Below are 13251 nucleotides of genomic sequence, written 5' to 3'. Positions count from 1 at the left end.
ATTCAACATCGAGAATCAGGCCCTTCACTTGTGTGTGTGTCTGTGTCTGTGTCTGCGTCTGTGTGTGGACAAAGGGATGGCAGAAGACACTATTTAAGTGAAACAGCGTTCATGTGGGGAGCCATGCAGTTCTGCCTGCATGTGGCGCTCCAGTGAATTGCCAGTACCAGGTCCACCCAACAGGTCAGTCCTACCTATTCACACAGAGATGGATGCCACCAAGATCCTGCTTCAGCTAGTGTGCTAACTAGTCACAAATAAGTTGTAGACAACTGAAGAAAACCAACCAACCTTTGGGCCATCCAGCCCAGGAGGGCCTGCAGGACCTCTGGGACCAGCATTCCCCTGCAATGCAGAAGAGGTAGAGGTAAACACAAGTTTAGTCCATTGACTCCACAGACATCTAAAAAAGATTGAGTAGGTTGTTGATGGAAAAAAAATAAAAATCAACTATCTAAAAATATTATAAGAAAAACAAGGTTACACCACGGCCAAGGCATGGTCACTTCCCCAGTTCTCTTACCATTTTCCCATCCTGGCCATCTCTACCTGGTGGTCCTTGGAGACCTTTATCACCTTTGAAACCTGGGATGCCTGGCAGTCCTGGTGGGCCAGGAGGGCATTCACTGCACACGTCCTAGGAGAGAACATGGAGAAATAAATTAGCAATAGACTGAAGGCACTTAGAAGACCCTACAGACACTCCTTATGAATGCAGAAGTGTGGTACTAGTGTAATATGTATTGCAGTTTGACCACACTGGGTAGGATCTGGGTTACTTTGCCTCACAAAACTGAAATGAGGGCAGTGTGGAGCAGAGCGAGGGTCAGCAGCTGAGCTCACACATGCTTCCGTGGGGAGTTTCCTATCAGTTCTAGTTGGACAGGTCTTAACTGATCATCCAGGATCAAGAAACCAAGGAAAAGCTCTTCCTAATGGGGAGGTCAGAAAGCCGCAAAGCAAGACTATCAAAAACAACCTTGTTTTGAAGCTACAAGACTACAAGAAAACTGTGTCTACACCAGTCTGAAAGAGCTGGGTTACTGCTCAGAGGGCAGATTGTTAGGGAAAACCCAGGTGTAGCACAATGTCAGAAAGAGTGTTCTGCAAGGGAAACTGTATTCAGCGGCTAGCATGGCCAAAGAGAACTCATCCGATGGAGTTCGTGAAGACCAAGTCAATGTCACAGTGTCCTGGCCAAATTCTGTCATGGAGTATTACTACCTCCCTCCTTCCAAAACTCTCTGAAGCATCATCTCAGTAGTCTTTACATTCCTACTATCCTCAGGAAATGAAATACCATGGGTATGACATTTCCATTTCAAAGGCAGGCTCCGTTCAGCAAAAGGGGAGTGAATCCTGCCTGTAAGAGACAGCGTAGCGCAACAGACAGATCGTCAGGCCGAGAGTTAGGAGACCTTGCTCCAACACCCAACTCTGTCAATGATCCATTGCAAAATTGTGGGGTAAACTGTCTTTCTAAGTCTCAGTCCCTACATGCATATTTATCTACTTACAATATAAGTGCTTGAGAATCGCCTAGAACAACAGAGCCCTAATTTCATCTGGGATTTCAAGGTGCTGCTTTATACAGATCTGTACCAAGTGTGGAGTGAAAAAATACCAAGCAGAAAGACCATGCAAGGCATATGAGTGTGTTTAACCATAACATAATCAAAGGAAGAAAACAAAGGAACATCAAAATGACATCCCATACCCAAGAATCTGTCTCTTGCTATCGTCCTGATCAGAAATCCCAAACAATACCATACAGTGAAATCTCCAGAAAAATACTTGGCTCCATAAGAAAGACAGCTCTTCAATGAAGGCATTTCACAGTAGCAATCTCAAAAGGGTCCTTTTGTTAATGGGGTTGGTAAAAAAAGGTAATTTTTTAGTTTCTTTTAATCAATAAGAAAGGATTTCTTGCCATGTCCCAAGACTGCTTAAAAATCTCCCAACTCAGCCCACGTATATCTGTAAAGATTTTGCAGTCAACACCTATCAAATACTGACTTATTTCCCAGACAACTCTCTACAGGGAGAGTAAAAGCAGAGAGACAGATCATCACTTTTGAAACATGGGTGCATCTGGGGTTAATTACCTGCATCCTTTTAGATGCACTATGCAAACTGACTTTGCACCCACAGTTCAAAACTACTCCAGTCACTGTTGAAGGTATACGTGAAAAATCAGATGTTTTATTAAAATGTTTTCCATTGTCTGGTTTAGGTAATACAACTTGACAATGATTATTTCTACTTGGGAATGCATGCCTCAGAAAGAGCTGAAAAAGTCTCAGAGCTTTTGTAACATACATCATGTTATAAAGATCTTTGTAGGTCATTTCACTGCTGGGGATGGTCAAAAGGCATTGGATTTTGATCTCCAGCATGTGCTCTAGTGTCCCAATACCAGTGCAAGTAGGAGACCTGCAAGTTTCAAGCTTTGACAGAGTGTTTAAAGGCACCTTTTGCACTTGTAGCTCAGACACTTTCCCATCACAGAGTGTTAGTCAGGTCTGAATCAGACATACAGATAAACTCCCACCATCATCAAAGGCTGATTACCTTTACTAAGAGATTTATGTCCTCTGGAGAGAGCAGGGGTGAGGAACCCTGTGGAATGAGAAATTCATTATCTCAGGCAATTTTAAAAGGCATCAAAGTATAAGAAATTTTCCTGAACAAGCCTATGAACTCTCACTGGTTTCCCTTGCCCTGCCTAGGACTCACTGGGCCAAACACGTACTTCTTGCCCTACATTATCAATGCACTTCATCACACCCGAGATGAGTTCTTGTTGAGGGTGCTGCATAGTGGTGCTAAGAAAGTACCTTTAAAATTTTGGCTTTTATTTACATGCAGCATATCCAGTTATTTTCATACTGTTCCAAAGCCATCACAAATATTTCTATCATAACCCCTTAGTGGTTCTTAGTGGTTTTCCAGTTGCTCTGCTGGGAAGAGCAGCAGTGGAAATGCACTGAAGTGCGCTTCTGAGGTGAGGTGTACAGGTGGAAACTGAGTTAAAAGGAAGACGTAATATAGAAGTGAAGCTACATACTGGTTTTCCAGGAGGTCCTCTTTCCCCTGGATTTCCAGGTAGACCCTACAGATCAAGAGAAAGAACAAATTGTGAAATTATCATCCAGTAACCCCCTGGTTGCTCCCACTCTCTGCTGACTGCTCTGGACTAGCACACATTTTACTTTCTGCCACTGAGCACCACTGCTCCTTGCCTGTGACAAACAGTAAACTCCTTTAAATATCTGCAACTTTAGCATTCTCCGAACCCCTCCTAAATCTCACTTATCTACCGTGTGACCTTGTTAAATTCATTTGAGTCGCACAAAGACTGAAATTGCTTTAGCTTATCTTCTGGTCACAGGAAACACTATGAACTGCAATAGTGTGAAGGATGAAGCTTTAAATCCCTGGTGATACCTGTAACATCCAAAATCAAGACCTTGATTTTCACAACCCTTGCAAACAGATCCCTTGCACCTGAAATAGCAATGAGCCTTTTTGTTGGTTTGTTTGTTTGTGGGGTTGTGTTGTTTTGGGGGTGTATCAATTTTCATGAGATGAAGGCATAGAAATGACCAGCATCCTTAGAATTTAAGGTCCAGGAAGTCATGGTTTGGAAAAGGGATTTCCCCCCCCAATAGGCATCTCTTGCCTGTCATTAGCAAGTCATTAGTTTGTTAAAAAAAAAACCAACCACCAAAAAAACAACAAACAAACCAAAACTAAAGATTATTTTTGAATCTTTGCATAAAGTAATGCTCACATGGGAAACTGAATCTTTTGAACAGGGCAGTTGGTCACTGTCCAGATGGTGACAGAAATCTGCATTGCAAGGATCCTTGCAGGGGTGTTTTAAGTTGGACTGGGTGAGATTTCCTCAAACCATTCTCTGCTAAATTCCTGTATCCAGCTGGCCCGTCACCCTGTGTCATCACTCAAGCATATGCATGTTCTATCCATATTGAGTACCTTAAAGAACACACAAAATATCTTCTAACTATCTTAACCACATACAAAAGGCTGTCCCACATGACCATTTTTGCATCTGCAGGAACAGTTTCTACCGACCATTTAAAAGCATCTTATCTGTGTTCAGTTTTGTTGATTCTGCAGCAGGGCCCACCTGGAGATGTCTCTGGGATGGTGCCAGATTCCCCACCCAGGATGTTAATCAACCCACTGAAGATACAAGTAGTGGCTTTCAACCGGTCTAGGCTCAGCAGGGGCTACCTAGGGGACTCCCTAAGACTATCCAAAATTTCCACCTGGAAAGCTCCTTTAAAAATTGGTCAAATGCTTTGCCAGGAAGGGGACTAAGCATTCTGTCAATCACCTTGTCTCAGGTTGGTCTGTTGTCTCCAGTCAGTTCATTGTATTATTTATGCCGACAACCAGATGGGGAGGTACTTGGGTACCTGGGGATTAATGACTTAAGTGCACTGTGTGTGCCCACAGGCAAAATCATGATACCCTGCTACACCATAATGACAGCTGTAGAGCAAACTTGGATTTCATCCTTGTATCTCAATTATAGCTTAAATCCTGTACCTCTTGCTAGAGGAGAGAGAAAATGGGAAAATATATTGATTGTTCTTTTTCTACGTCCACATTAAACACTTCTGGGTGAACAACAACCCTTCAGTTACTTTGACTTTCTAAGAGATGAATATTAAACACAAACTGAAGTGGAGCTAAAGTGGAACCGAAGTAGTACTGAAGTCCATGGATGAAAGCTTGTTTCCCGAGGAGCTAAACTTTCTGCAGGCGAGAACCAAGAGAAGATAAGGTGTGAAGGAGATTCTTAGCTCATAATTCCCCACAAATGTCCTTCTGGGGAATTGAGTAAATATAAGGAAACATTATAACCATTTATAGTTTTGCTTCTTCCACAGAGCAGCAATGTGAATGTAGAAGATTGTGGGATGTTCCCAAAGTCCCTTCTCTTTCACAGATGCTAATTGTCAGGTCAGGCTTTTGGCATCCTCTCCACTGTGGTTCTCAACCATTTCTGCAAGTGGGAAGAGGGTTGCCTAAATAACGATTACATAGATCTTGTGTTCCCAGACCTACTTTGTTCAGGAAGACTCACACAGCACTTGCTTTAAGGAGTGCAATGCAAAGCAGATTTGAGCCATGAGAATCATCCTGGATCAGAAAGCAACAGAGAAAAGACAATTCAGAAATGTCTTTCAAGCTGACTATTAACGTAGCTGTAAATAAACTATTTCTACCATAGGGCTTGCTGACAGCCTTTTGCTTAGGGATCTGAAACATGACATGGTACTAGCGGTGGAATTTGAGCATTTAAAGAAGATTTATTTAAAGAAGAATATAGGAAAAGACTTCTTAGTTATCAGAAAAGACACACAAGAAGGGAGTGACTAAAACTGAGATCGTGGGAAAGATTTAAGCATAGCTGTGATATCCACATGGTATCAGATTGCCTTGAGACAAAAAGGGATGGACCTATTTTCTTGAACACTGTATGATGTGGAGCTGGTGATGTCTTTAACAGGGTGCAAATAAACCAGGGTAAGAAATTAAGCTATGTGCCATGGCTGACAAATCTGAAAACCACTGCATCCCCAGGAAAAGTCAAACAGTTGAAAGGCACAAGACTGCAAAAAGAGAGTGTCCTTTGAAGAATGCTTGTCTGAGCTGAAATGAACAAAGCAGATGTAGGCTGATGGCACTTGAGCATGTTGCATTATCAAAGAACAGGCAACTGGAAGCAGAGTCCAAAGTAGAGGAAAGATTGCTGGACTACAGAGGCCTGGTGTTAGAAAAGGCTGACAACAAGAGCCAAGCTACAAACATTGCTCAGAGCAGAATGAAAATGTGAGAAGAAAGGCACGGAGGGTATAACTGCATCTGACAAACTTACTAACAGGGGAGGAAACTGGAAAAGAGAAAGCCAGACAATAAAAAAACAGAACTTAAAAGAGTCTGCTGAAAAAACTAATGTGATGTGGGAACACACACAGACCCAAATAACAACCAATGTTGGAAAGCTCATAAAGTTGAACACTTTCAGGAGTTTGCAGCCAACAGTGGCTAGCACAAAGTAGAATATCCAATAAGTGGTAGAGCATACCAGTGCAGGAAAAAGTTGTCAGCAACAAGGAGGTATGATGCACAGGATCCAGAGTACTCTATCGGTCTGCAAAATCTGACAGGAATGGTCTCTAACTGGGAACTGATGGAGCTGTGCAGATGACATGCTGAAAAACGATGCTCAGGTAAGTGATGTATGTGAAAATAAAAGAAAATGTATAAGGAAACCAGTCACACAGGTTTATGGTAGGGTAGTTCTATTACAAGACTGAAAATTAAACTTGAGATGTAATAGCTTAAATAGGTTATATGTCCTAGGAATAAAAAGTCAATAGGAGGCTTAATAAGTGTACTCTGGTTTGGGGTGTTGTGGCAGGTACACCCGCCCGATAAAAGACCGAAATTCTTCGACCAAAAAAAACCCCCTAGAAGCCGTGGTTTGGGGGTCGAGCTGCCCAGCCCACGTGGTGACTGTGGTGAAGTACACACTTCAGCCGGTGACAACCATCACATACATACTTCGGTCGAGGGATAGGAAAGGCAAGGCCCTTTGGTCGACAGACAAGGCCCTCAGCCAATGAAACACCTCAGTCAAAAGAAACTTCTCGAAAGAAACTTCTCGACCGTTGACCATATATGACCACAGATCAGATCCAACCTAGGGTATAAACGGAGCCCCGCCAGAGGGCAAATTGAGCCAGTCCTCCTCGGAGCAGCAGGTCTGCAGTCGGGGACTCTCCCCTTGGGTTGGGATGCCACCTAAGGAAACTCCTCGAGGTTGAGAGCCCTCATCTTCTAGGTGAGTGATATGCGCATTTTGGGTCATCGTTTCTGAAGCTTAAGAATTCTTAAGTCAGTTGTGCAGTATTAATTTCCCCTTACATCATTGAACCTGTGGCTTACTAATGTTGTCAGAGTTCTAAAAGATTTTGATTAAAGAATAAATTTCCTTGAGTTTAACACCTGTCTAATTTGATTGTGTGAGCCTCCACGATGGGTGTATGTATCCTAAAACAAACACAAAGGCTCCTTGGAACTGTCCTTCTAACTGGATGGGAAAATCAACCCCAGAACAGAAAACTCTGCTTTTCAGATCCGATGGCAGTAATGTATGCATCCACAAAGTTTTTGTAATTATGAAAATAAATGCAGGGGAAGATTAACTTCTCGGTAATACTGGAACTTAGTTATCATAAATAATTAACATAATTAAAAAGTGATTAATTCAATGTTGATGTTAATTAAAATTATCATAATCAACACACAGAAAGAGCCTATTAAATGAGTGCCCTCACTGCTAATAGTAGGACAAGAGACTGTCTCATTCAGATTGTTTTCTAATCTAAGGGAACTAAGTAGGCTTGTTGAACAGAAACATTTTATCTCCCAGCAGACAGACAGAGAGTGGATGCTTCCCAAAAAACGTGTACTGTATTTGGCCAGAGAGCGCCTGCTCCTTTAGGGGTATCTGGTCAAGGACCTTTTTCAATGCAACAAGGGAAAATAAGGAGGAAGCCATAAATAAGAACATACAGGGACACAAGCCTGACTGACAAATAAGGGAGGCGGTGATGGGAACCAAACCTGGACAGTCACACTAATTGATGAAGGCATGTGGGAGTGTGAGAAGGTTTATTCCAGCAAGGTTATCCGATCCAGGACCTTGTCAATTTGGAAACTAAGGGAAAAGGAGGAAATCAGAAACAAAATATACCAAGACACAGACCTAACAAGAAACATACCTTGCCATTCACACTAATTGATGGGTTATCAAGAAACTACAGGCTGCACTTCCAGGAAGATCAACCTGGACTTTGCAAGTGATAAGATTGTAAACCAGGGGGACCCTGAACTAGGAAGGCGCAGGAATTGATAGAGCTGTGGAGATGCATGAGGGGACGTGCAGGGGAAGGGGAAGCAGAGAGGAACAAACAGGAGGGTAGACAGAAAAGGGTATAAAAGGGGCCGGTCATGCGTAAAATGGGGCTGGTCAGTGCACTTGTCTGGCTGAGCCCTGCACCTGATCACCATGGTTTGTCCTGTCATCTTCTATCTTCTTATTAAACCTTTTCTTAACTATCTCTCTGCATAATGTGTATGTGTGCTGCAAGGACTAGGTACCAGCTACTGGTGAGACCTGTATGTGCGTGTGAGTGAAAACTGGTGCCAGCTACTGGAGTCAGACCAGGGGTGTAGGCTCCCTCATCCTGTGTTATCAGCTACTGGAGTGAGTGCAGGGGTCTTTAACCTCCAGCCACTGGGGCGGGAATGGTGTGTGTTCCCAAAACCACCTATTGGGGGGACCAGCATGAGCAAGGTGAGTGAGGGGCTCCATGCCGGTGGCTGGCGTGGGACCACAAGTCACAGCCTGTGTGCCTGGTGCCAAGCAAGGGATGGGGCGAGTGTCTGTATCTTCCCCAGTCCTGGTGTGTGTGTGTAGGGGGGGGTGTATTCATCAGCAAACTTCAAGCTGGACCAGCTGGCAAGCAGGGGGACTTGGGTCCAAGCTGGGGTATCAGGTGGGTGGGGGGTCCATGCTGGTATGCCCATGGGGAACTGTGAGCGTGGAGTGCACAAGGGGTGAGTGTATGAGCGTTGCATGTTTGCAGCGAGCATCAGGCTGGACCAGCAGGCAAGTAGGGGACCCGTGGGGCGGGTAAGGGGGTCTGGTATCTGGGCAGGGGTGCCAGGACAGAGGGGCTGTGCCAATGCTCAAAGGATCTGCAAATATGTGTGTGCTCGTGAACCTAAAGGGTGGGGGGGTGTGCCACCACTAGCGACCTTCTGTCTCTGCCAGCTGAAGAGAAGGAGAGGACTTGGCTGTCTGTGCTTATGTTGTATGTGAGTCCTGTACGTAGGCGCTGTTGAAGGCAGCGCCTTGTCTGTGGCAATCTGTGTGATCAGCCATGTCAGTGTCCTCTGTATCTGTGTGTCCATGTCTGTATCTCTGGGATTCATGCGCAGCTTCGTTACTGGTTGAACCTGCAAACGGGAAAGCAGGAGCCACATCCCTCCATGTGGGCAGAGACCCCGGGTCCTGGGCACCAGAGGCCACGCAGGACGGACCTGGTCTGGAGCAGCTGGAGGAGGTGGCCATGCACGTAACATCGCTTAACATGTAGAAATATTTTTTGTAACTCTCAGAACATGAGATTGGCCAATTTCTCTGAAGGAAGGTGCTTAAGGCTATGCTTTTTTAATACTTGATATATGAATACTGCCAGCTTAAAATGTGATTTGGATTTTTTTTTCCAAAAGCAAGTGCAAATAATATTTGAAGTAATTGAGGGTGTGAAAGTAGGCATGATATGTGGTAGTCCTGTTACGGAGCAAATTAGTCCTACTATAGGGAAAAACAAAGAACACAAAAAGCCTACAGAAAGCACTTTTCAGGCTTTAAGAATTGGAGTTTTAGTTAAGTGGGAAAAAAATGCAAATTTTAAGTCAAGAAAATAATGTACACGGGACAAAGATAACATGTCTCAGCTTTGTCCCAGAAGAGAATCTGTAGGGATTTATGGACATAGTGAACTCTAGACGGCAGTTCATCCAAATAAACACCAAGCCTTTTGCTAAGAGTAACAGAACAAAGCCAAACCAGCATGACTGTACTGTAAAACTGGACAAGGATTTTCAAAACTTAAATTTTAATAAAACAAGACACTGTCCTGAGAACTCTTGATATTTGAGCAAGCTCTCAACAGATGTTTCAAAAGGTGACCTTGGGCAGTGCTGTTGCAAAAAATATGGCACATGCTTTTACGGCACTACAAAGAAGCTAGAATGTAGTCATGTAAAAAAACCCAATATATTCACCTATGGGAGATAATTCTGGCCAAAGCTATTGCAAAAGCGGTATTGACTCTTCTACCTCCGCAACTATAACTGTAAATCTGATTTGGCAATATCAGGGAATACAACAACTTATAGCAGACACACTTCCAAGAGCATCTGATGAGTCTGCAACTGGAAAAAGTAATGCAGAGAATAACCTAATGTACGTAAACGTGATTTAAAAGAATTATTCCGTCTCAGAAAAAACATGGAATATATTTGCAAAGGCCACAGCAAAAGACAAGACATTGAGGCAAGTCATTAATGCTGTTGCCACTGACTGGCTTGGGAATTGCATGGCAAATTCGTATTAGCAATTCAAATTGGAGCTTACCTAACTGATGACATACTGTTTAAACACAACAGAGTACAAAAATGGGCATGCTTCAAAGAATACAGGAATACTACATTGATATAGAAGAGTGCAAAAGCAGAACAAAAAATCCTTTGTACTACTCATAAATGAAAGTGGAGATCAAGAAACTGCAAATGCATGATCTTGTCAAAATAGGTATCCCTGCTGTTATACCAAGAAATGTTGGAATGTGCCCTGTAGTTACATTTACGCTTCCTGAAACACAGGTAGAATTGCTTAATAGGTGATCAGCCAGAATACAGAGACCTCCTAAAAGACATATGGAGTGCAATTAAAACAGCTAGTGTAATAGAGGATGTATTTTATAAGTACCATAAGGAATGGTTCTGTTTGGGTAATTTTCTGTGGGGAAAAGGAAAGATGTAAAGGCTGTAGTATTGCCTCTCCAAGAGCTGACCAGTCAATGCTGATCTGAGTAGAGCCAGAAAGACTCAGAAAAGCTGGCTTTGACACTCTCCTCACACAGTACAGTTGTAATAAACCCATCTATTGTATCTGCTGTTTAAAACCTCTAGGTTAAAAATCTCAAACTGAGATAGGTGAGCAGCTGTAGGGGCAGCTAGCAGGACACAATCGATTCCAAATCTGTGACTGCTCAAGGACGATGGAGGCAAAGGACCATTTCTACTATCATGGCCTGTGGAGGAATACCCTGGCCATAATTATTTGTCTCGTGACAAAGTAGGTGGGAAGAAAACAAGACCACCTTCTCCAAACGCTGCAGGAGGAAAGGAGTTCCATCCCGTAGGAAAGTATGCCCTTTAGGCCAGCTGATGCATATCCGTAAAGCTATACTAGAGATGAAAATCACTTCCCATGGACTTCACGAAAACAGGTACCCATTTCAGACATGACAGCATCATAAAGCAGCGCTGAGGAGGAGAGTTACAGAAGGCCACTGCCCCCTCCCCACAATGTTTCCTCAACAGGCACAAATCCAAAGATCAAGGCTTTCAAAACCTTTGGAGCCCCCTTGCTGGTTTTCCTCCAGCACTGTTTTCCACATCACAGAGCTGGCTGACCAGCAGAGAAAAAAACCTCTCCCCTTTCTGATTCAACACTGCGACAAAGCCGGGCAGTGACGGGCTCAGCTTTCCAGCTGGGAGTCTGCCACGTTTCGCTCTATCCTTCAGCTCTATGACTCACCCACTGAGACAGCAGGAGTGAGGACAGCACACCAAGAGGTTAAAATGTCATCTCTTATGCACAGCAGCAGCAGCAAAATGAACTCACAAAGAGCTTTTTAATAGCTGTGGCCCTGTTTTCATAGAAATATTACAGGTTACTTATCTGAGCGGCTTCTAAGAAGTTCCTAGACAGCTTAACAATCATCCTTTTCCAGCATGGGATTGTTCCCCAGTGTATGCTGCCAAGTCACTTCTCCAGTGTCATTTTAAACTGGTTCAGTGGTGAGGTCCACTGCTTCCCTTGAGACAACCCTCCTTAGCCTAATTGTTTTCCCCTCTGACATCCTAACATGTAAAAGAGCTCCATTTCTGCAAATCATCTCCCTTGGACCATCCTAGTAACACTCAATGACTGTGGTTGAGTATGAGCACAATTTTTAGGCAAATTAGATTCGAGCATTGGCAAATTTCTTGAACACTTACACTTTTATTTTACTTACATCCTGGCCAGGAGGTCCCTGTGGTCCAGGGATACCAGGTACACCACGGGGACCCTGGTAGGGAGAGAACAGACAAACTCACTAACGTGAACAGCACTTACCAGGTGCTTCTTAGCTGAAGAGAAGAAATTCTCAGCCCAACAGTTATTGGGGAAAAAAATTAACTAGCAGATAAACAACTATGAGAGCGTTTAAGAAAAAAAAATAAATCTCACATTGCATTATCACAGTATCTGTCATTTCTGTGCCTCAAGGGACTTTACATGCATCACTAAAGTCAAGCCTCACATACCTTGATTGGAAAGGTAATGATGACTCTTTATAGGGAGGTAAGTTTATCAATAGGGAGAAAATATGAGTGAGCACAGGACTGTAGAGGAGAAAAGAAGGTCCAGCTCCTCAGTGCCAAGCTAGTACACTAGCTAGGACTGCCTGTAGTGCTGGAAATTCATGCCAGCCTAACGCTGAGACCACAGTACACAGTTATTTGTTTCACCCCAATGGATTGCATCCTTGTAAAACTGCATGTTGAGGAACTAGGTGTGTTTGGTGAATACAGGAATGCAGGGGTTTCTGTAAGACTTAAGTGAGAAAAATGCTTAAAGATCATGCATTTTAAACTTTTGAGGCCTTGCTATAAGGCATAGCAGCGTGCCTTGAATTATGTGCCTTGAAATACTTTTTTTGAATGAAGGGTTAAACAAGTGACTGATTCTTTCTTTTGTAGGACTGTACTGACAGGTAAGGAAAAGTTGTCACCATGCCAACAGTCTCAATCAACTCTTTCTCACAACTCAATAAAGCAGACAAGTAGCTGGTAATGCACAAGTGAAGTCCCCTTTGGAGGGTCAGCCACCCTGTGACCCTACCATCCTTGGGCAAAAAGAAACTAATGAAACACGCCTTCATGAAATCACTGGTAGAAACACAATTATGGTTGTCTCCTCCCCATAAAATCTGGGTGTAGTTAGAAAGACATACTGTACCAATGACCCTTTGTCTCCTGGGGGTCCCACAGGGCCCTGCAAACAGAAAAGACACAGCAATCAAAACACGAGCAGAGCTTAAAATTAACACCCCCCTTGGCTGATCAGGGTGGGTCCTGAAGCACCAAGAGAACAAAAATTAGAGAAGAAAGGGTGAGGAAAAGGAGCAAGTTTGACAGGCTGCTCAAACAGACGTGGGAATGTGCAATACAGTAGGATGTTTAGGGGAAGGATCAAAGGCAGAGTAAGGAAGAAATTGAGGTGGATCATGGAGGAAAAAGTGTGAGAAAAAAAATGAGAGAAAAAGGGACTAAAGAGGCCAGCTGTATGCTAACATGTTGCTT

The 13251-nt window shown here is 43.4% G+C and overlaps 1 protein-coding gene across 1 annotated transcript in view; it reads right to left on the bottom strand.

The window, feature by feature from the left end:
* COL22A1 (collagen type XXII alpha 1 chain) overlaps positions 1–13251 on the bottom strand; it is a 215430-nt gene that overhangs the window by 23642 nt on the left and 178537 nt on the right. The window contains exons 40-45 of the mRNA XM_050892264.1: positions 12908–12943; positions 11922–11975; positions 3068–3112; positions 2572–2619; positions 524–637; positions 292–345 (exon numbers count right to left, since the gene is read on the bottom strand). Of these exons, the coding sequence (XP_050748221.1) occupies positions 292–345; positions 524–637; positions 2572–2619; positions 3068–3112; positions 11922–11975; positions 12908–12943 (351 nt within the window). The remainder of the gene's footprint in view (positions 1–291; positions 346–523; positions 638–2571; positions 2620–3067; positions 3113–11921; positions 11976–12907; positions 12944–13251) is intronic.

This window comes from Gymnogyps californianus, chromosome 2 (genome assembly GCF_018139145.2).
Source record: "Gymnogyps californianus isolate 813 chromosome 2, ASM1813914v2, whole genome shotgun sequence".
NCBI lineage: Eukaryota > Metazoa > Chordata > Aves > Accipitriformes > Cathartidae > Gymnogyps > Gymnogyps californianus.
The sequence above is the reverse complement of the archived record's forward strand: the minus strand, read 5'-3'. Positions and strand labels throughout refer to the sequence as shown.